This window comes from Triticum aestivum, chromosome 2D (genome assembly GCF_018294505.1).
Source record: "Triticum aestivum cultivar Chinese Spring chromosome 2D, IWGSC CS RefSeq v2.1, whole genome shotgun sequence".
Classification (NCBI taxonomy): Eukaryota; Viridiplantae; Streptophyta; class Magnoliopsida; order Poales; family Poaceae; genus Triticum; species Triticum aestivum.
This window is the reverse complement of record NC_057799.1, coordinates 550,199,362-550,223,636: the sequence shown is the minus strand read 5'-3', so window position 1 is coordinate 550,223,636 and position 24,275 is coordinate 550,199,362. Positions and strand designations below refer to the sequence as shown.

Sequence of the window (24,275 nt, the reverse complement as noted above, 5' to 3'; positions counted from 1 at the left end):
GTCGATGCAGTACTGGGTTCTTCGTGCCCCTTCTTGTGTTTTTTTTATTAAAAAAAGAACTCCAATTCCTTTGGCAAGAGAGATGACCCCAGGAAGCAATCCCAGAAAAAGAAAGGTAATCGCCACAAGCATCAAAATCCAAGTTCAAAGCAGAGTAAATTACTGAAAACAACCACATGTTTCTTCACCATCTCATCTAATCGCAGATCACAAGCGGTTTTCTTCCAAACAGATAGGCCGGTCGCACAAGTACATGCAGAAGTTCAGTTTGGTGCATCTAAAACCCAAAATCGCCAACTGAACCAGCCATCACTTCTTTAAATAAATACAAAATCATACAAACGACGAGCGCGCTGTATAAATTGTTTGATTACCCTGCTAATTTCTCCAGCAATTCGCCTAGTAGTCAACTTCCCGCAAAAAGAACTAGCCTAGTCAACTGCAAATCAGTCCACGAACTACGCGTGAGGCTGCTCAACCACCGAGTCTCTTTCCCACTGGAACAGCCCAGACTTCTCAATGTCACCAACTGACAGCACTGGAATACCTGCCGGCAACCCAGCAGCGCTCAGGGCATTAGAAAATATGATCAACAGGCTTCGGCATGACTGCTCCACTTCCATGCGCTCTGTCGCAGTGTGCTGCAGGGCAGGATCTCTCCAAGGTTGATAATAATGCCTGAGAGAATAAAAAGACCATTACATCACCTGCTCATCGTCACAAAAAGCATATGCAAATAATAAGACTGGTACACATACCATCTCCATGCGGGATTAGATTCGGCGGGGCAATGTATCTTTGAGCAAAGCGTTTCGATTTGTCCACGGCCATCAACCAAAACTGATTCGCAAAAGGTTTGAAAATAGTTAGCGAACTCATATAGCAACTTTGGAAATATAATGAAACATCTTATAGTATCATAACGCAACAGATCCAAGCGTACCTTGTTCGCTGCATCTGTCAAGAAGTAACAAGCTAAGAGCCGTCATGACCGACGGCAAAGTATCACTCTTCTTTTTCACATGACCTTGTAGGTAAAGTATAATGGCAGCCAGCGCCTCATTCGCAACGTGACTATCCACCATTTCAACAGTTTCAGATGAATGGTTCAAGAAAGACTGAAGAGTTCCGGGACTATTTGTGCTCGTGGCAAGACCTCCCCTCTTTTCAGGAGAGATGCGGGAGATCCTGCCAAGGATTACAGAAGCCACTAACCAACGCAATATCTTTGATAGTCGACATTCATTGTTTAGCGGCTCTTCACATAACATTTCAACCGCAGACTTTTGTTTACATAACCAGAAGATATTGGAAGTTACCCATGAAACAACCATCACAGTTCTTGACTTATCCTGTCATTGCCAAACAAAAGCAGAAAATGATTATGAAGATTTAGATACTGATCACAATACAGAAGCAATAGTTTTGAGCACTTAGATTTAGATTCTGATCGCAATACTAAAGCAGTAATTAAGTGAATTCAGGGCACAAAAAAGTACCGTTTCAGAACTAATTGGCAGAGGACCGTTCATAAGGACGACATCAGTACCAAGTTCCATTGATGGCTTAAGTTCGATGCTTCTTGAATTGCCATCAATAGCTTGGCACAACTTAAATATGCCATGGAGGGACAAAGTAAAATGCGGTTGGTATATCTTCCTTTTCATAGACAACCTCATTGTAGATGCAATAATATTTAGAATTGAACTCAGCATGGTGATATCCCCTTTCAATAATTTTCCATCTTCAACTAGCAGATACAGATATTGAGATATTTCTGACAGTTGCTCAAGTGCAGTTTCTTGGAGCCATTCCGTAATGAATCTTGATAAGATCAAAACATCGAGTACCTGAACAAAACACACAAAAATTAGAGACAACGAGAGCATAGCTTTCATAAAACTATTGTAAAGCGTATATGTCATAGAAAATGGCAAGAAAAAATCATATAGAGAATGTTAGTTCCCAAAACCATAAGAAACCATGTGCCAAAGCTGGTCATTCACAAAGGATTGTACTCGGAGCAATTTAAGCCTGTTAAGGAAGTGCCATAGCTAGCAAAGTAATCCTTGGTAGTTCAAAGAATGTTGGGGAAGCTACGATAATATATATGTGCTAGTAGTACGCGAGTAGTTTTCATAGTTGAGGGGTGCCTCCTTACCTGTTTTGGAGTTCAGGGTAAACTCCAGCTATAATTCAGGGGTGTAATGTGCACTTATATCTTTTAACAACAGATTCTCGACCCAAAAAAACCTACTCCCTCCATCCCGATATGCAGGGCCAAATTTGTATCTCCAGATTGACTTTGACTATCGGTAAGATGAATATTATATGAAATGTATGCTATAGAAATTATACCATTAAAAACTCCTTTCAAATATAAATTGAATGGTATATTTTTTGTGAGATACATCTGTTAGGAGCTAGGGTTCTGCCGGTTCTAGGGCGGAGATTGTAGGGGAAAGATGGAGGAAGACGAGGTCGAGGGCGCGGCGGCCGGCGGCTGGCGCCGTCCTTGCGTGGTGGAGAAGAGGCGGCGGCGGCGCAAGAGGCTGCTAGGGTTAGGTCTCCCGGCTCCCTAAGGGAAGCCGAGCAAATACTGATTGCTTCTTGCTTGATTAGATTGATACATCCCCTCTCCTTATATAGAGAGGTTTACTTGACTCCTAAGCAAATGATCCTAATAACGATAAGATAATTGGGCTAGGCCCCTAATAACGATAAGATAACTTGGGCCACAACCCACTGGGCTAAGCCCCTAATATGTCGGTCATAACACTTCTCCCTGCCTGCACAAACAGCTCGTCCTCGAGCTGTAAGGTGGGGAAGCGCTTGTTGAACTCCTCGAGGTGATCAACCAGCGTCAAACACCTTCGCGACAGCTGGGGCGGCCAGGTCGGCGGCGACGGCGTCCTCCTCAATGTAGTCTGCAACCTCCAGGTAGAAGAGTCGCGGGCAGACGTGGCCGGGCATGTAGGGCTCGTCGCAGTTGAAGCACAACCCTTGGCGACGACGCTCGAGTAGCTCGGCCGAGGTGAGTCGGCAGAACGGGCGCGCCGCGGTCGCAGCGAGGGGTGCCGCGGAAGCCTGAGCAGGCCGACCCTGCGCGGGAACATCCGGCCAGGGTAGCGGCCCAGTGGCCCGGGACGGTGATGCCTGCTGAATGGCCACCGCGCGGCGCTCGAACGTGCGGGCGTAGTACATGGCCGTCTGGAGATCCTGGGGTCCCCGAAGCTCCACGTCCACGTGGAGGTGATCCGGAAGTCCACCGACGAAGAGGTCGGCCCGCTGCTGTGCCGTCACGCCCGACGCGTGGCATGCCAGGGCCTGGAAACGGTCGGCGAAGTCGTGAACCGTGGAGGTGAAGGGAAAGCGGCCTAGCTCTGCCAGGCGGCTCCCGCGAATCGGTGGCCCAAAATGAAGGAGGCAGAGCTCGCTGAAGCGCTCCCAAGGGGGCATGCTGCCCTCGTCCTGCTCGAGGGCGTAGTACCAGGTCTGTGCCGCGCCGCGGAGGTGGTAAGAGGCGAGCCAAGTACGCTCCGAGGCGAGGGTGCGCTGCCCGCGAAAGAACTGCTCGCACTGGTTGAGCCAGTTGAGGGGGTCCTCCGTGCCGTCATAAGTGGCAAAGTCCAGTTTGGCAAACTGCGGCGGTGTCTGAGTCGGGGCACCATGGCCGACTGGCTCGGAGGTGCGAAGCAGCGAGGATTGGGGCGCCCGGTCAGTATGGCCGCGGCCCGTGGAGTGCCCCGCCAAGCCGGAGGGATCGCCGAACTGCAGAGTGGGTACCGGCGGGTCTCCAGCCGACGTGTAGACGGGTGGCGGCGATGATCCGATCAGCCAGGCCGGTATTGGGGACGGCGACGGCGGGAAGCGCACTTGCTGGATCGGTACGCCTCCCTGCGAGGGTGACCCGGGCCCCGTGCTGGGCGGTGGCGGGGCCGGCACGGACCCGGATGGCGTGGGGGGCGCCGCGAAGGCCGGGGCCGGCCACTGTGGCCATTGAGGCGCGGCAGCGGGCGACGGTGGGGCCAGCAGCTGGGGCTGCGGTTGCCCGGACCCGGGAGGCGTCGGGGGCGCGGCGATCGCCAAAGCCGGCCACTGCGGCCAGTGGGGGGCGACGGCGGGCGGCGGCTGACCGGGCTAGTGGTGGTGTAGAGGCCCGATCGGCGCCGTGGTGGCCGCGTACCAGGGCAGGGCGACTGGCCCGGTAGCGGCGGCCGGCTGCAAGGGCGGCAGCTGCCCGTAGGGCCCGGCCAGGTAGAGGCGTATGCCCTGGACGGCGGTGACGAGGTCTTTGAGGATCCCGGTCATCTCCGCCGGCGAGTAGACGGCGACGGGCGGCGCGGTGGAGGGTGGTGGCGTCTGGCCGGTGGAGGCGCCGGCGGTGGAGTCCAGCGGCGCGGTGGGGAGAGCCAGCGGCGCGGTGGGGAGAGCCAGCGGCGCGGTGGAGAGAGGCAGCGGCGCGGTGGTGACGGGCAGCGGCGGGTTGGGCGGTGGTGCAGACATGATCGGAACCGTGCTACCTGATACCAAGGTGTTAGGAGCTAGGGTTCTGTCGGTTCTAGGGCGGAGATTGTAGGGGAAAGATGGAGGAAGACGAGGTCGAGGGCGCGGCGGCCGGCAGCTGGGCGCCGTCCTTGCATGGTGGAGAAGAGGCGGCGGCGACGCAAGAGGCGGCTAGGGTTAGGTCTCCCGGCTCCCTAAGGGAAGCCGAGCAAATACTGATTGCTTCTTGCTTGATTAGATTGATACATCCCCTCTCCTTATATAGAGAGGTTTACTTGACTCCTAAGCAAACGATCCTAATAACGATAAGATAATTGGGCTAGGCCCCTAATAACGATAAGATAACTCGGGCGACAACCCACTGGGCTAAGCCCCTAATATGCCGGTCATAACAACATCTCATATATTATTGCTCTTATTGATGGTCAAAGTAAATCTAGAAATATGTACTTTTGCCCTTTAACTCTTCCTCTCCCTCTTCACTCACACACTACCATGTGCTCATTCAACCTTGTGTTCTACTCAATCGTTTATCCCCAAACCTCAAGCCTAACAATCTGCCACAATCCGCCCAGCTATCCTCGCATAACCAGGAAAGATTGGCATCCCCTAATCGATCCCCAGTCACTCTCACTGTCTCACATAGACGTCAACTCCCACGTGTGGGGTTAGGATTATGGGGTCCATCAGCGCAGCAAGGAACCCGGCAGTGCTGGCGCCTCACGCCCCAACCTCCACAGGTGCAAGCTCTAGGCCAACCTTACTAATAGGCTCCCTCTTGATACGAGGCAGGCAGCGGACTCCTCTTGCTCAGTACTCCTGTCACCGTATCGCTCCACTGTCGATCTGCACTTCTCATGGGCTGTGAAAGACGAAAGAATCTTGCAGGACAGCTTGGCCCGGCTGGCCCTGCCCTCCACTGGAAGGTTATGGCCCACATAACAGAGGATCTTGAGCGGCAGTTGCCGCAACTCGTTTCGACGCTTGCATCAAGAGCTTCTACTTTGATTACATTGCCAGCAGCGGATACTTTCACAGTAAATGAAATATCGATTGGCAGTTCAAGGCTGCCGCCTGCTAGTTTTTGTAATGCTCCTGACTACCAACTCGGAATGTGGAGGGAAGGATGGACCCCGAATCCCATGTTGATGGGGATGAGAGTGAGATGCACACATAGAGGACCCTGGGGGTTGTCAGGCTATTCTCTCACTGATTTTCCGGTAAGTATTTTTCTATCCAGTAATCGTTTGCAGCATATGATCCCAAAATCATAACGCAACTACGCGTAGTGAAGTTCTTGTGCTGGAGCCGAAGGCATTAAACTAGCAGTGTCTAATGAAAAATATACCAGTCGTATTTAACACAGAAAGCAGCACCTAACAATTGGTGTAACAAAAACTGATGTTATCAATGATTCTCATGTTCACAAACAGAAACCCCGTGATATAATTGATGGATTACGAGTTAGTCAAGATTCACAAGAAAAATGTAAGAGCATATACTGAGGTGGCCTTTGTTTGGGCTTCAGATTGTGATTCTCGGATTCTAGCCTCTCCAAAATCTGATTCTCAAACAAACGGTCAGATTCTTACCTTAGATTCGTAGAATCGATTCTACCAAATGCACTACGCACGCCCGGAAGCCAGAATCAGCGATTTTGCTGATTCCCGAGATGCCACTTACCCCCTTTCAAAATAGGCCAACATCTCCCCGTTATTACGGTGGAATTGCCACCGCGTCCCAACCCAACTAGTTCCACCGACAGGGTCTCCTCTCGTTCGTTCTCACACAGGGAACAGATGCAGAAACAGAGAGGCGATGGCTCTCTAGGTTTCGGCTGCCGCCACCATCGCCGGCCCCGTCGCCACCTGGGCGTGCAGATCCGGGCCCCTCCTCCCCCACCATACACCGCGACGAGATCCGCTGCGCCGCCGCCCCTAGCTCTGAGCCGTGCCGCCCCTGATCTACGCCTGCACCGCCGCCCCTCATCCCCGCCTGCGCCGCCGGCTCAAGTTGTCCGTGCACCTCGTCGGAGCTCCTGCTACACCGCACCTTCGTCCACCTTGTCCCTCAACTCCAGCTGCGCCCGCTTGACTGCACCTTCGCTGCCCCATCCTCGAACCGCGTCAGGACAAGGTAAAAACAATCCCTCCCAAAAAAATGCAATCTTTGCTTCATGGCGTATATTTCCCATTCAGATTTTTGGGCATGTTTGTGTTGTGGCATATGAATTGCTAATTATTCGCTTGTACTCCGCATGTGCCGTCCCTGATTAACATTTGGCTGTGACCTATTTGCTCCAATGGAGAAAATATTGTTGTTGCCTGACCTAAGTTCAACCTTCACAGCAAATGTAGAAGTTGGTTTTTTAGAGCAGACCAGAAAACATTACAGTAGGTTGCAGTCAAAAATAAGTCATGTTCATAAGATCAAATTATTATGTAGCTAATATTGCACTAGAAGTTTTTGTTGACAAGTGCCGACCAATTTATTTATTCAGGAGAAAAAGGACTTCTTGCAGTTACGTAAATGTGGTCCTGACAATTTGGAGCAAATGAGTATCATGTATGAGAATATCAATGTTACCGGAGAAAGTTCTATGATGCTAGGTTGTGAGCATGCAGTGCTTGACCTTGAAGAGGATGAAACCAAGGAGGAAGAACTACAGACTACCCAAGCCAAGAAGGCAAAGAAGGGGCCAGGGAAGATGGATGGAAGCTCTATGAGACTGGCTATGATGATTGGGTACATATTTTGGATGATATGTGCACGTATGTAAGACTATGATGGTTGGTCCATATATGGATGATATATTTCGCATGGAAGACTACGAGGGTTGATTATTTTTTTCGATGTTACGTCTCATATGCATGTTCAGATGATATATTCATACCATCATGTCATTTCTCGAAAAATATATTCTATACATTGTGTTTTTTGCGCTAGTTCTCACTTTATCAAGTCAAAACAGATAACTTGTGATTTAATCTGCATATAAACATCATAGTCAGCAGTCGAGGGCGTCACTGACATTTCACAACACCCACAACTCCTAAAGCTGACAAACAGCAGGGTAAACAAACAGCCAAATTCTGATTCTCAGGAATCCAGAGCCACAGCTGATTCTCAAGAATCCATAGCAAAGTGATTTTCAGGAATCTGTAGCCCAAACAAAGGGGGCCTGAATTGTTGCTTCTAAGAAAGGTGTGCACCATAGTTGAGATAGTTTAAAACAGTCGCTTACCTCCAATGCCAACCCAACTATTCTGGAACTAGAGTTGTTGTCCAGTCCTTTGCCATGAGTTGAAATAACAGAGGATATCCACGACAGAAGGCCACAATTTTTTACTAAATGCTGTGCTAGAACTGGCAGCTTCACACACTTCTTTAGCACCTACATGCAAAGGGAGCATTCTAAGTGGGATAAATATTTGAAATAATACTGATTTATTATATTTCAGGAGACAAGAAAAATAGCACATTTCACATGAAAAAGATCAATACATGCCAATATGGACAGGATCAAATCAAATAACAGTACAAAATATGCATGATGAAATGTTGCTTAATGTCAAATGCGGCATAGAAAGGTATACTGATGTTTGGAGATAACTCTATTTATTATCACACATTGTTACACTTCTTAAGTTGTATTTCAGGGCGTGCTTCAGCTCTTGGCAGTTGTACAAAAGTAAGACAGGATAGTAAGCATATAAAAGGGTCCTTGTACTGCTGCACACTAACTCCTTAACGCAAATAGTAACTTTTTAAGTTTAGTGCATCATCATACACATCCCAAAGTCAAATGTATGCTAATTAAAAATTCGTGCTACCTGAAGGATTAAATGCTTCGATTCAGAATCTGAAATAGCTGAAGAACAAAAGGCAAGAGCAAGCTCTAAAACACTTTTGTTCTTGCATATCGTAGCATCATCAGCTAGATTTGATCCAGCATATAATAAGCGAAGCATCCACAATCGATCAGCTTTGAAATGCACGGAACTACTCTTCAATAATGTTGGAAATAATGGAATGCTCTGCAAAAAAAAGTGATATAAAGATAAAAGCAATATGTCAGGATAGTTCACATGTGTAAGTAAAAATAACCGACCCACCTGCATATCGACAGAGGCTGAATTCATCAAATATTTGCTTATGGTATTGAACTGAGTATGCGAGCTATCCAGCAGTGTCAATGATGCTTCTGCGGCAAAAATAGCAATAATGGAAGGTATCCTCTGCCATGGTTTGGATATCCCATTCTGTAGATATGTCAAAAGAAGCTGGAGCTGCCATTTTTCCTTGCTTTTCTGAGAAGCCTGCACATGTCACAGGTGTACAACATAATATAAAATGGACTTCCCAAATAAAATTACGGGCACAAAATTTGTTCTGTACTCGAGCATCAAATTGCTCCCAGAATGTTGATAAAGATAATCTTTCACAGCAGTTCGAATGCACCAAGAAAATGTGAAGTACTGCTGGAACATGGATATATTGATGCAAGAACATGATTTTGTTTATAAAAGTTAGAAGCAGTATAACGGCTATAGATTATGAAATTTATATTGGAAACCCAAGCCAAATTTTATACTGATGCTATAGCTGGCAACTAAGCAAGTAGAACATAACTGACAATCACAGACAGAGCAAGGTAATAATTGATGAGATACTTAGAATCAATAAACAAGTAAACTGATAAATATCAGGATTTCAAACTAGCACAGCATTACCTCGAGTGATTTTTTGAATGTATTTAGAGATTCATAACCCAGCTTTCTCAATTCTTCATCAGGAGATGATATGCAAACAAGCGTAATGGCAAGCAGCCCAACTCGAGAGAACTCAGCAGGCTCAATGTAACCCATGAGAAGAGTATGAATCGAGAAACGCAAGATAAACATAGGATCATAAATCCGAACCATATCCGTGCTTTGAGATGTTGTCTGCCAATCAATCAATGTTAAGAGTGGTTTAGTACCATGAGGTAACATGTGAAGCCGGGTGGACAAAAATAGTGCAACCACGAAAGCATAAAAAGAACAATAATGAAGCTAAAACCCTAATTGGAACCACTATTCAACAAATTACCTTCAAAATATCACCAAATTTGTCCTGACGAAGCTGTTCTAGTGAGAACACAGAAGTCCTTGTAGACCTTTTGTAGCAAAATTGCAAGACTGTCATGACACAGAGCTTAGAATCAATTGGTATGTTCTCCCGAAATAGAGCCCTTCGCCTACTATTACTTTCTGTGTTCTCTGTTTTGTGGATTTCTGATATTGAAGAATCTAGTTTCAGTTCTTCTCTATATTTAACAGCTGCACTCCCCCATAGATGATCCATTTCAGCGATAGTTTTGCACTCATGTGACTCTATCTCATTCATAAGATTAAATATCTCCAGATCTGTTTCGCTAAGAGTTGCACCATAAACAGATAAAAGCAAGAAACTTAGCTCTTTTGATTCATTCAATAGGCCATTACTCTGTTGTCTACTCTTAATATCATACAGTATCCTGAGTAATCTGATGATTTCTATTTTTCTCGTTTCTGCTATGCCAATATGGAACTCGTTTTCTTTAGTGAAAAGAGAATCGACTGATTTTAAAATGCCTGGTGCTGGCTGTAGAAGGCTCCCTGTAGCATTAAATGCAGATGAATATTCAGAAACTTCACTGCAGGTTATTGACGACAGAAAATGGGAGTGGCCCAGTATGAGCTCAAGAATTTCATCAGCAGGAAACTTCCCTTCTGATAATACAACAAGAACACATCGAATTGCTTTTAGTGTGACATGATCATTGAACCTGTGCAAGAGAGATGATCTGATGAATTGGTTAAGGAAAGGTATTGACTTCAATTGGTTCAGATGAGTTTGAATCTCTGAAGACAGTTCGATAATATTCTTGAGAACTGTATATTCCAAAGAACGGATGATCCTTTGTTGTTTATCAGAGTGTGATAAGCCATCACAGCGGGGGAAATTCCTGAGTATTTGATCCAAAGTTCTGACCAAGATGCTTATGAAATTCAGCTTAGCATTGCTCACTCTCTTGGACTCCCTGTCTGATGCTGTCTCATTAGACGACAATCTTCTGGGAGGAGACAGCAACAACCTAATCAATGATATCTTTGCAAGCAATTCATTAGTAAGCTTCAGATGACCTTTGTGCGAGTCAGGATTAATATCACTGACATCAAAATCTAATAGGCCAGAAGATTGTGGACAAAGTGAAGCAACTATTTCCAAGCGTTGCTTCCGGGGCATTTCTTTTAAAGACAAGCAGTAGTGCAACATGGTAACAGACTTCCCCAAGAGAGTGTCACTGAAATAATCCATCATATCTGGAACTGATTCATGTTGAAAGTCACCAAAATTTTCCTCAAAAATGGTCCTAGTAATAAAACTTTTCCAACATGGAAACCCATTATCACCTAATAGCATTTCACAGTAAAATTTTGCAAGTGGCTCAAGGAATTCAGCACACTGCATATGGCCATCACTGTGATGCCTCATGTATGACAAAGCAGCAGGCAGCAGAAGTATAGAGCTATCCGCATGAGCCCATGAAGAATCAGAATTGTAATCCATGCCTTGCAGAATAGAAGTGTCTTCTTCTAGAACTTTCATCAACATCTGGCCAAAAAAGTTCATGTGTATAGGGCTTACTTCCAAAAGCAACCATAAAACTTTTGCTTTAACCTTAGATGTGGGAAACATACAGTGATGAAGAATGCTAAGGGGGGTGTTGGTGGCCATGGTAGATAACATCATGTGGAATGCAGTATATTCAGTGTTCTGTCCTGCAGATCTTTCTGCATTATGGATACGAATCAACATCTTCAGCAAGCAAACATCAGCAGATTCGAGATTCAGTTTAGCAGTAAAATGGAGAATGAAATGATATACTCGCTGAATGGTGGCAATATCTGAACTTCGAATCTCCAAGCCCCATAATTGACAGGATTCTGATCTCTGATCAGTTTGTTGTAGATAATCATACAGTAATTCCATGGCAATATCAGCAACAGATAGACATACAAAAGCAGCAGGGGCAAATGCAGCTGAACAACTCGACCCACGACTTTCTAACTCTGAGAACATCCAATTTACAAGTTCTAGAAGTCTGACAGGGGACATGAATTTTTTCAATGCCCGAACCATGTAGAAATTTGGCAAAAGCAGTCCAAAGTTTCCATTGTCCATGCAGACTTGAAATTTATCCTTGAACAACAGCAGTATTTTTTCTAGCATGGCCTTTGGGGAAGCAAACAGCGACTCTAAGGACTGACCATCATTTTCAGCCAACAGTAAAAGGTCATATAGTTTACTAAGAAGATTCACAACAAAACCATCTACAAGGTGCAGATTTTCCTTTGAAAAACTAGTAAATGCTTCTTCCACATGTTCCACACTCCCATCTGTCAAGTCCGGGCAATTGGATAAGGAACATGGCAGGTCAATAGTAGGATGGTGGAGAACCGATTCAACAATATCTTGGAAACATTCCACTGAAGCATTCAAGTCAGCAGTATCAGCAGCCAAAACTCGGATGTGCTCAAATATGCTATCAACAAGAGTGGAGCATACATGGCAAAGTTCTTCAAGAACATTTGAACCCTTCCTAGTGTATGACAACAGCAAGCGATGGCTCCAGAATAATATGACTCTCAGATTAAATGTCAACTCACTGATTGTGCTTTCATAAAGCTTAGCTCGAATAAGTCGGACAAGTGCATCAAGTAGCAATGCATGTGCCTCCCCAGTTTTAGCTGGCCCAGAGAACACAAGGCTTAATACTGAAGGTAAGAGTGCACAGAACGGAGTCACATTTAGGAATGTACTCAATGCAGTCAATTCTGCAGAAATTGAGTGGTTTTGACATTTGCCCTCATCAACATCAAGATTACCCTCGATCTGTCTGAGACTACAGAAGAAAATATCCGGCCAACAAGTAGCAATTTCAGCTAGGTAATCATGTTGCAGATAAAGAACTGACGACAAGAATTGCATATGAGAAGGACAGTGTGTTTTCACAACATCAAGAAGCTCTGGAAAGCTACAGATAATGTCCTGTGGAGCTGCACACATGATTGAAAATAAGAATGCAGTCGCTACATCATCTGGCAAATTAGTGTGTTGCTGACTTAACATTTCTTGAACCTTTCTAATCACAGAGGACAAAGAGTTTGAATGAAGTTCAGAAGAATGTTCCGCAGCTGTGAACAAACTAGAATTTTGTTGGTCCGAGATATTCCTAGAGATATGCAACAAATTAATGAATGGCCTCCATTCAGCAAGATAAATCCTAGACTGTAGTTCTTCCGGTGAAAAAATATCAAATCTCTGATTCAGAACAGCACCAATAAGGTCAAGCAATAATTGAGCATCTACCTGTTTGATCATCATCGGATCAGTCACTTGAACATGCAATTATTAGGGTAAATAGACAAGAGAGCTGTAGGCAACATAAATGATATACCTGGGACTGCAGAATAAGGTAGATTGTGTTGCACACATATAATGAAATTGTCGACTTCTCATGTACTTTCATACCTCCAGACTCAGAGTCAAGTAGCCTAAGGCATTTCTGAAGAACACAAATAACCAGAGGACTGAAAGCTGGAGAATAGACTACAAACCACACAGAGAAAAAAGGTGAGAATATGAATGACTGAATGAACTAGATCTCATTAGGGAATTGTTTAAAAGAAAAGACATGATAATGAGTATCAAAGGAAGACTACGTAACTTAAAGTCAAAGGACAGGTGCAACAAAGTAACACATTTATGATCAGGAAGTGCTAAAGAGTGATCACGAATTTCAAAATGAAGTACAGAAGTCCAAGAAAAGAAGATCTGATTGCAGCATAGTATAAACAAAACAACCATGAGACCAGCAGACAAGTACTCCCTCCGTTCCTAAATATAAGTCTTTGTAGACATTCCACTAAGTGGACTACATACGGAGCAAAATGAGTGAATCTACACTTAATATGCATCTATATACATCCGTATGTGGTTCATAGTGGAATCTCTACAAAGACTTACATTTAGGAACGGAGGGAGTATTTAAGTAAATTTGATGATAACATGATCAGATGATGAAGGGATGCTGGTACAACATAGTGCATAGTACAAACAAGCAACTGCAAGACAAGCAGCCAAGCATTTTGGTAAATCTGATGATTTTACATGATCTGATGATATACACATGGAAGACTTTGCGCCCTTAAATGTAGAAGTGTGATAGTTATGCTGTGTTTCAGGTGGGGCGTGAAAGGTTTACTGAAAATCAGCCGTCTATTTTCCATGTTGTTTTGCACCGCGGCCTACAGGTACTGGTAACATTGATATATGGCATTATATCAGATCAAATGGAACCTAACGACCAAGGAAAACAGCTAATGATAGGTAAGAAAGTTAAACAGTATGGCATGAATTTCAGAAAAGTGTAATGGCACTCATTCATGTCATGAAGGAAAATAGTACCTTCAAGCTGGCCTGATTTAGAGATGAACTTCCGCATGTAATCTTGGTATTTGTACAAATTGCTCCCAACCATTGAAACAGCATCGCAGAGGAAAGGGATCACAATTTGTGACAATTTATTAGCTCCTAGGCTCTCTCTTACACACCATTTGGCTTCATAACCAGGCAAGAAAACTAACCATGCATCAATCTCCGCAAAGTTCTGATCAAACGCACCAGAACTTGCTAGAGCAGCTCTAACTAAAATGTACGCTTGCTCACGGATGATCTTAACTGGTGAGTGCAACATGATGTCAATCAGTGGTTGCAAATGCTTGTACATTGATTCTGGAACTCTCTCTGGGTCCCAATGTCCCCCGTGTTGCCCTGAATACTCAACTAAAAGTGACAATAGGGAGTGCTGCTCATCCTTGGATAGATCCAACGGATTAGGTGGTATAACCCTAAAGAAGTCAAATGATCCATCAAATGACCTGGGCATTACCCTCTGAAAGAAAAATTGAAGATAATCAATGCACAGAATTAGATTAGAATGTCAAGGCTATAAGTTGCACTAAAAAAAAACACATCCCTTAAAAGTAGACACAGACAACGAAGACAGAGGCTAGGATAGTTGAATGATGAAGTTTATACACATTAAAAGGTATAGAGGAAGCATAATAAAATATAACTATACCTACCAAATAGAGCCGGAGAACATCAAGCAACTTCGAGTGGAAAACACTGTCTACCACTTCTGCATCTTTCATCTCCAGATCTTGCTTATCTAAGCCCCATATCTCACACAGAGTGGTAGCATGATCGCTTGCCAAGTCTTGGTCTTGCTCTTCAGATACATCCTTGGCCCACTCAACATCAATTCCACCAATAATAATATCATCGTCCTCATCGATAGCATTACATCTCTGTTTCTTTTGAGGAGGCTCAGAAACCTGAGCACGTCTCTCAAGTCTACTCTGAGAACAATTTTGGTGTTTCTGACTGGCAGAAGAAAGTAACTTCAGAAGGACCTGTGGATCAGGAATAGCTCCGCGCACTTCATCTTGAATGTATTCTCTCAGAGATATCCACCTCTTGACACGCATTTGGTCTCCCTGGTTAAGTTTATCTACCAAGAATGCATCCGTTGCAGTGGAACAACTTAATCCTGGGAAACTGTTCATTCTGATTTTCCCTTTTGTTGAGCTACTGGATTCTGATGTTGATCCCACACTTGATACCACACCATTGATTGCTTCAGTAACACAGCACAGTAGGTTCACTGACTCAAAAACAAGCCTCAGAGAACCATGCTTCACAAGATCATCAGAATGCTGCAATCCCCTATTTATCACTGCTCGAGAGCATACATGGGGCACGATGCACTTCAGAACTACCTGTACTTGTTCATCATCGACGGATACCAGATCATGTGACAGGAAACTATGAAATATGCTATCAGTTTTTGCTGAAGATATTATATCCGCTGCTAGGGAGATGGCAGCAAACCTGCAAAACGGCAATCAGACAGAAATAAGTGCACTGTACTCAAAACAAATTAATTATATACATATGCTAAAAGAACTAACCAAGAGGGGGATGGCCGTGGTTCAATATTGTAAGGGAACTCATTCATGTATGCCGCGCAAAAAGAAAGCCTCTTACTAACAATAGCCAGCAACAGATTCTTGTGGTGAACGCTCTCAGTAGACTTCAACTTCTTCATCAGATCCAGCAAGCGTTTCTCGTTACCTCTCAAATGTGAGGATGGCATTAATCCATTTTTTGGATCAGTGCAGACCATGACCAGCACTTGATGAGCAAGGTCAGCTGCTTCACCTGCATCCAAATTCCCCGATATCAAGCTCAGCTGTTCCAATGTGGCACTTCCAAAAAGGACACTGCGGAGCCCTGGTGGGACAAGTGACTCCTCTACCAAAACATTATCCCGCAGTGTTGAGAGGACATACACAACAGTCTCAGCATCATCTTCTCCAATCCCGCGTAGCACCCCTGAGTAAAGCTCCCTCTGTTGAAGGACCCATCTTAGCAGCTTCGGGTTCCCAACCTCAAGGAACGACATGGCAAACCCAACAAGTGATCGCCTTGTAGAGCCAAAATTAGCACCTTTTTTCTGATTCCTCCCATCCCTGCCCCCTCTCTTCTTCTGTATCCCTGCTAGTTGCGTCACAACAGCCATCTTGAAATCAAAGCTCTCGGCAACCTCCGACGCCAGCCCCGCACCACGCCTGACAATGGCAGCAAGCAAATCCAATGCAGCATTCTGGCGCCGGAACTCGCCACTGTTGAGTTCACGGTACACATCCCCCACCTTGTCCTTATCCTCCAGTATCGTCCTAGCAACGGCGTCCAAGCACTTCTTAGAAAAAGCATGCTGCCGCGACTTGCCACCGGGGTTGCCCAGGACAGTGGCAAACAGGGAAAGTATGTACGCCATCCCTGGCTTCTCCCGGTGCAGCCGCCATGCCTCCATCAGCTCCACGAGCCGCGGGGACTGCTGGACATAGTCCCGTAGCACCTCACCACCAGAATCACCGTCCAATAGCTCGATGAACTCCCTCGACGCGTCTGAGTAGATTTTGACCTCCGAAGTGTGGAGGTTCTTAAGGATATGGACCAACCTGATCTTATAGGATGCACCGAACTGGTTCCAGGTGTCCATTCCCACCTTCACCAAGTTTTGCTCTCGTTTTGGCTCCCCCACCCTGCACCAATACAAATACGTAATTAGCCATTTTGCAAAAGCGGCCAATAAGGGGATACGTTTTACTATTTTTGTTAATTCACCAAAAAATATATGTATAGAAGCTAGGAACAGCAGATTACCTTTTTGTTTGTTCTCCTGAGGATGCCGAAGCAGCTCCAAGCCTCTCCATCTAAAATGCACCAATGCGGATACATGTATCAGTATCGGGCCAGATACGTAAATTTGGCATTTTGAAAAGCGCCAACACAGGGATACGTTTTACTATCTTTTAATTCACAAAAGAAAAATTATAGAACCTAGGAACAGCAGATTACCTTCTTATTTGCTCTACTGTGGATGCCAAAGCAGCTGCAAGCCCCTCAAATTGACAATGTTGATGCCCTGTTCCAACTCCAGGTTCCAAAGGGGTAGAATTAGACTTTTACTGAGTGTAAAATGAATACGTAGCATCAAATCAAATCATTAGTTAGTTGTAAATCTATCATGGCATAACACGAAAGGTGGAACCTGAAGATCAATCAGCTAACATGCAAAAGGAGAAACAATCACTTTAAACGGTAAGTCTGACTGTTAGAATCAACAACAAAGCGTAACCGTACCACTATATTCCCAATCATAAACAAGATTTGGGACATCTATCATGCCAACAATACCACTAGTACTACTGTGTTAACCAATTTCGGCCAGTGTAACCATGACAAAGCTCCTGCTCTCTCAAATTGCATGTTACTGCTAAGCTATGGTTTCAGGTCAAGACAGTGCAGATAAAACAGCTTAATCTTTTCATTTTCATATATCACCAATCATTGCACGTTTAAACCAAACCATTTGTTCATCTGAAAAAAGTTCGAACTACAATAGTGAACATTTGCCCCTACAAGCATTATCACAAACACCTATCAAACAAAATCCTTTCACATGTAAACTTGAACACGCGCTGGAAATCATGCAGCAAGTACTCATCAAGAAATAATCATCATTATGTTCTCACAATATCGAGTCTACAGCAAGTACTCATCCAATACAAAATCAGGAAAAAAAATTGAACAAACAGAGGATGCAAGAGGAAGGAGGGAGGACGAAGGACGAAGGAGTGGTCGCTACCTGCCTATGGACTGGTCGCCGGCGTGGCTCAGAGCGGCGCGTTGCTGGGCGGGAGCGGCTGCTCCAGAGAGGGAGGCGCTGCTGGGCGGGAGAGGCTGCTCCAGAGAGGGAGGCGCTGCTGGGCGGGAGCGGCTGCTCCAGAGAGGGAGGCGGTGCTGGTGGGAGCGGCTGCTCGACGGAGGGAGGCGCTGCTGGGCTCCTGTACCGGCGGCGGGGCAGCGGAGGCTTCGGCCGGCTGGGCGCGCCGCGGCGGCGGGCTGGCAGTGGTGGAGGCAGGCCGGCGGCGGCTAGCCCTACCTGTCGCGGGAAGGACTGCTCGTTCGCTCGGGCTTGAGGGCTGCAATAAAGGACGCACGAAACGGGGTTTTTTCCAATTACGGGTCTACGAAACGGGCCGCTTTTTTACGTCGAGTGGGCCAGCATAGTTCGGGTTCTTTCTTTGTTTTTTCTGTTTTGTTTCTTTCTGTAGGTTTTTCTGTTTTGGTTCTTTGTTTTGGAGTTTTTCATTTATTTATTTTTCGGTTTTTTCTTATAAAATGATTAGTGTTTTCAAAAAAATCAGAATTTCAAACAAGTTCATTCATTATTATAAAAATGTCCAATATGTATTTTAAAAATGTTTGTCATGTATTATAAAATGTTCATCCTTTATTATAAAATTTTCAATATTTATTTAAAAATTTAAAATATATTTAAAAATGTTAGATTCACCATATATTAAAAAATGTTCGGTTTGCATTTAAAAATGCTCATCGTATATTAAAAAATGTTCATGTATACTAAAAAGATGTTTGAAATTTTCAATTTTTTGTTCAAAACTTTCAAAAAATGAATGGAAATTACAAAATTAGTTCTCTCATTGTTCAAAAAGTTTGTATGTTAATATGCAAAATCAACTAAAAAAACTAGAAAAAACAATTGCTACAATAGATCTACTAGCTACAGTGGCATCTCGTTGTTAGGCTGGCCCACTTGGCGATGCCTTGTGCAAAAGGTTAACTACTAAACGCCAATGGGCATACAATAGAATCACCCCGAAACAGATGTTGGGTGTGTCCACGTGTCGTATCCAAAGATGGCCACGACCCATCGTGGGCTAAACGTGCCTGTCACCGTATAGCCCACCATGGCACATATAGTATACGAGACGGAGGGAGCAACTATCAGATGGCCTTGGGGAGGACAAACACTCTATATAAGCCTACCCTAGCGTCCGGCTATGGGTTCGTAACCATTGTAATCTCATACTTATATGCAAGAACACCTCTTAGAGAGACATGACTAAGGTTGTTACCTTCAGCGTCGAGGGGCCTGAACCTATATACGTCTTTCATCCCTCATTGCTTCTCGATAGATCAAGCTCCTTTCTCTTACCTCTCTTAATGTCATACTATTTCACATCATGATAGTTAGAGTAAGACTGTTCAAATTCACTATCGTGTGCTCTGAAACATGTGTGACTTATGCTAAAGGTATATGTTAGACACAATCGAGGTTGAACCACAAGAATATGTAGGTCACGGTTGCAATGCACGAGCTCTTTTGCTAGTTCAATCTAAATATCAAACGGCCAATGTAAAAAATTTACTCTAATAGTTATACTCCCGTAAAAATCTGATAAAAGTCGTTTGAATCAATGAGGCCCTCGAGGTATTTCCTTAGCGTTTGCTAACATTATAGTTCTACAGTGCTCGTTTATCACTTGAGAAAGGTCTGGAATAAACCTTCAATTTATACCCTCAATCTAATCAAACCTTGAACTCAAAATCCCTGGAATTGACATCTCGTGCTCTCTAATCCTGGTCTATCCCAGTTGGTTTCTGCTAAGCGCTCCTTTGGTGCACCGCGAAAAGGATGATCTTAGACAGGTGCTGGAATTTAGTCTATTTTGGGACAGCCCAATAACTATTTCAAAAATTCCTGAATAAATCCTAGAGGCCCACTTAGCCCATTCGTGCAAGGCAAGGGATACTACTAAAGTTTAGTCCCACATTGCTAGTTCAGTGGGAGTTGGACCCCCTTATAAGGGAGGTTCTTTCCCCACTTGTATGAGCATGAGAACAAGGGGGACATCCACGCGCGCTCCTCCTCCGCTGCCTGCCCACGGTTCCTTGTTCTGGTATTTACCCTAGATATGTTAGATTCTACTTCATATATGAAACTTGCCCTATTGTCTGCTCTAGATAAGTTAGATTACAGTTCATATATGCAGATGTTATTTACCTTCTCCCTGTTAGATCACATGACTAGTTTTATCCCTGTTATATTAGTCATGTTTTATCTAATATTTCTATTAATAAAATCATTCGGTAAATTGCTCATATTTCCAACAATCCAAAAACCTTATTATAGGCAATTTACCCCAAGTGGTTTTGCTGCTTTCATGAGACCTACTATGTTTGAGGGTATCCACTATAAGAGGTGGCGCGTGAGAGCAGTCTTATGGTTTCAAAGCATGAGTTGCTATGACGCCACGCTTGGCAAACCTGAAGGGGAGTATGATGCCCAACAGGAACAAGCTTTTTAGAAAATGGATACTCTGTTTAAGGCTGCTCTCTTGAGTGTTCTTGGTGAGAACATAGTTGATGCTTATGCGTCAATTGACAATGGAAAAGATATGTGGGACGCACTCGAGGCCAAGTTTGGGGTCTCGGATGCCGGCACTGAGTTGTACATCATTGAACAATTCTATGATTACAGGATGACTGAAGAGCGCTCCGTGGTTGAGCAAGCTCATGAGATACAGTCATTTGCTAGAGAACTTGAGCACTTCAATTGTATGCTACCGGACAAGTTTGTTGCCGGAGGTATCATCACTAAGCTTCCTCCTTCGTGGAGGAACTTTGCTACCTTATTAAAGCATAAGAGGCAGGAGTTTTTCGTTCCGGATCTCATTGGTACTCTTGATGTGGAAGAAAAGGCGAGAGCAAAGGACGCACGTGCTCGAGGTATTGAGGGAGGATCTAGTGCCAATCTGGTACGGAAGAAGAACTTCCAGCCCCACAAGTTCAAAAAAAAGGGCAAGTTTGATGGTAAAGCAAAGTTTGATGGGAAGAACAAGGCTGTGCAGCACACGAACTTCAAGAAGAAGAATGACAAGAAGAAAGGTGTTTGTCATGTGTGTGGAGATCCTGATCATTGGGCCCCTAGTTGCCCTAATCGCTATGACAAGCGTCATCTTGGGAAAGGCGGCAAGGCCGCTAATGTTGTCATTGGAGAAACTGACATGAGGATGCTGGGTATGGTATATTTCCCACTATTCTTTCATTATGTCATTCTCCTAATTGGTTGATTGACACGGGTTCTAATGTGCATGTATGCGGTGATATTTCCATGTTTTCGTCTTATCAGACCGCAGGGACTTCCACCATGCTGATGGGCAACGGTTAAGTTCTTCTGTTCGTGGTGTTGGCACGGTCGATCTGAAGTTTACTTCGGGGAAGATTGTACGGCTGAAGAACGTGCATTATGTCCCCTCCGTCAATAAAAATCTTGTTAGCGGATCTCTTCTGTGTAGAGATGGCTATAAGCTTGTCTTTGAGTCGAATAAATTTGTAATATCCAAGTATGGAACCTTTGTTGGTAAAGGCTATGAGTCAGGAGGCCTATTTCATTTATCCTTATCAGACGTTTGCAATAAAGTTGTTAATCATGTTTGCAACAATAGTGAATCAAATGTGTGGCATTCACGTCTTTGTCATGTTAACTTTGGTTGCATGTCGCGACTAGCAAAGTTGAACTTAATCCCTAGTTTCACCACTGTCAAGGGATCTAAGTGTCAAGTTTGTGTGCAAGCTAAGTAACCTCGTAAGTCTCACACGACTGCGGAAACGAGAAATCTTGCACCATTAGAACTCATACATTCAGATCTATGTGAAATGAATGGTGTTTTGACAAAAGGTGGAAAGAAATATTTCATGACGTTAATTGACGACTCCACTAGATACTGCCGTGTGTATCTTCTGAAATCTAAGGATGAGGCTTTGAACTTTTTCAAGATCTATAAAGTTGAAGTGGAAAACCAACTTGATCGGAAAATCAAGAGGCTTAGGTCCGACCGTGGTGGAGAGTATTTTTCCAATGAATTTGATGCTTTTTGTGCGGAACATGGTATAATCCATGAGAGGACGCCTCCCTATTCACCTCAGTCAAATGGGGTAGCCGAAAGAAAGAACCGTACTCTAACTGATTTTGGTTAACGCCATGTTAGACACATCGGGTCTCTCCAAGGCATGGTGGGGGGAGGCGATATTGACTGCATGTGATGTCCTAAACCGAGTTCCCACAAAGAATAAAGAGATAACTCCATTCGAGGAATGGGAGAAGAGAAGATTAAAGCTCTCTTATCTACGAACCTGGGGTTGTTTGGCGAAAGTCAATGTGCCAATTCCAAAGAAGCGCAAGCTTGGACCAAAGACCGTGGATTGTGTTTTCCTGGGATATGCTTTTCATAGCATTGGTTATAGATTCTTGGTAGTAAAATCTGAGGTACCTGACATGCATGTCGGTACGATCATGGAGTCGAATAATGCAACTTTCTTTGAAGATATCTTTCCCATGAAGGATATGTTGGAAATATGCCCTAGAGGCAATAATAAAATGGTTATTATTATATTTCCTTGTTCATGATAATTGTCTATTGTTCATGCTATAATTGTGTTATCCGGAAATCGTAATACATGTGTGAATACGTAGACCACAACATGTCCCTAGTGAGCCTCTAGTTGACTAGCTCATTGATCAATAGATGGTTACGGTTTCCTGACCATGGACATTGGATGTTGTTGATAACGGGATCACATCATTAGGAGAATGATGTGATGGACAAGACCCAATCCTAAGCATAGCACAAGATCGTGTAGTTCGTCTGCTAAAGCTTTTCTAATGTCAAGTATCATTTCCTTAGACCATGAGATTGTGCAACTCCCGGACACCGTAGGAATGCTTTGGGTGCGCCAAACGTCACAACATAACTGGGTGGATATAAAGGTGCACTACGGGTATCTCCGAAAGTGTCTGTTGGGTTGGTACGAATCGAGACTGGGATTTGTCACTCCGTGTGACGGAGAGGTATCTCTGGGCCCACTCGGTAGGACATCATCATAATGAGCTCAATGTGATCAAGGAGTTGATCACGGGATGATGTGTTACGGACGAGTAAAGAGACTCGCCGGTAATGAGATTGAACAAGGTATAGGAATACCGACGATCGAATCTCGGGCAAGTATCATACCGGTAGACAAAGGGAATTGTGTACGGGATTGATAGAATCCCCGACATCGTGGTTCATCCGATGAGATCATCGTGGAACATGTGGGAACCAACATGGGTATCCACATCGCGCTGTTGGTTATTGGCCGGAGAGATGTCTCGGTCATGTCTGCATGATTCCCGAACCCGTAGGGTCTACACACTTAAGGTTCGGTGACGCTAGAGTTGTTATGGGAAATAGTACGCAATTACCGAATGTTGTTCGGAGTCCTGGATGAGATCCCGGACGTCACGAGGAGTTCCGGAATGGTCCGGAGGTGAAGATTTATATATGGGAAGTCATCATACGGTCACCGGAAGTGTTCAGGGGTTTATTGGTATTGTATCGGGACCACCGAAGGGGTTCCGGGGCTCTACCGGGAGGGTCCACCTGCCCCGGAGGGCCCTATGGGCTGTATGTGGAAGGGAACCAGCCCCTAAGTGGGCTGGGCGCCATCCCCCCTAGGGCCCATGCGCCTAGGGTTGGGGGGAACCCTAAAGGGGGCGCGCCCCTTGGCTTGGGGGGCAAGCCCCCTCCCCTTGGCCGCCGCCCCCCTCTAGATCTCATCTAGAGGGGCCGACCCCCTTCCCCCTTCGCCCTATAAATAGAGGGGTGGAGGGAGGGCAGCAAGACCACATCCAAGGTGCAGCCCTCCCCCTCTCCAACACCCCCTCCTCCGTTGAGCTTGGCGAAGCCCTGCCGGAGAACTGCAAGCTCCACCACCACGCCGTCGTGCTGCCGGAGCTCTTCCCCAACTTCTCCTTTCCCCTTGCTGGATCAAGAAGGAGGAGACGTCCCCGGGCTGTACGTGTGTTGAACGCGGAGGTGCTGTTGTTCGGCGCTTAGATCGGAATCAACCGCGATCTGAATCGCTGCGAGTACGACTCCTTCATCCGCGTTCTTGTAACGCTTCCGCATCGCGATCTTCAAGGGTATGAAGATGCACTCCCCTCTCTCGTTGCTAGTCTCTCCATAGATTGATCTTGGTGATGCGTAGAAATTTTTTAATTTCTGCAACGATCCCCAACAGTGGCATCATGAGCTAGGTCTATGCGTAGTTTCTATGCACGAGTAGAACACAAGTTGTTGTGGGCGTCGATTTTGTCAACTTACTTGCCGTTACTAGTCTTATCTTGATTCGGCGGCATCGTGGGATGAAGCGGACCGGACCGACCTTACACGTACGCTTACGTGAGACAGGTTCCACCGACT

At 45.0% G+C, this 24,275-nt stretch overlaps 1 protein-coding gene across 3 annotated transcripts; it reads right to left on the bottom strand.

Annotated features, from left to right (window-relative positions):
• Positions 1 to 205: 205 nt before the first annotated feature.
• On the bottom strand, positions 206 to 18,143 carry LOC123054423 (uncharacterized). 3 transcript variants are annotated; one of them, XM_044478199.1, is made up of 16 exons: positions 17,813 to 18,143; positions 17,023 to 17,098; positions 16,828 to 16,877; positions 15,570 to 16,706; positions 14,682 to 15,489; positions 14,002 to 14,488; positions 12,992 to 13,143; positions 9,598 to 12,903; positions 9,240 to 9,452; positions 8,622 to 8,825; positions 8,340 to 8,543; positions 7,751 to 7,900; positions 1,500 to 1,850; positions 944 to 1,352; positions 759 to 840; positions 206 to 678 (listed from the first exon to the last, which is right to left on the bottom strand). In XM_044478199.1, exons 3-16 carry the CDS (start codon positions 16,875 to 16,877, stop codon positions 459 to 461), a joined length of 7,773 nt encoding a protein of 2,590 aa, XP_044334134.1. In that variant the 5' UTR covers positions 17,023 to 17,098; positions 17,813 to 18,143; the 3' UTR covers positions 206 to 458. The 3 variants fall into 3 exon arrangements, with proteins under 3 accessions (XP_044334134.1, XP_044334133.1, XP_044334136.1); XM_044478198.1 differs by having other exon boundaries at positions 17,023 to 17,089; XM_044478201.1 differs by having other exon boundaries at positions 17,023 to 17,089; positions 17,817 to 18,143.
• Positions 18,144 to 24,275: the final 6,132 nt, after the last annotated feature.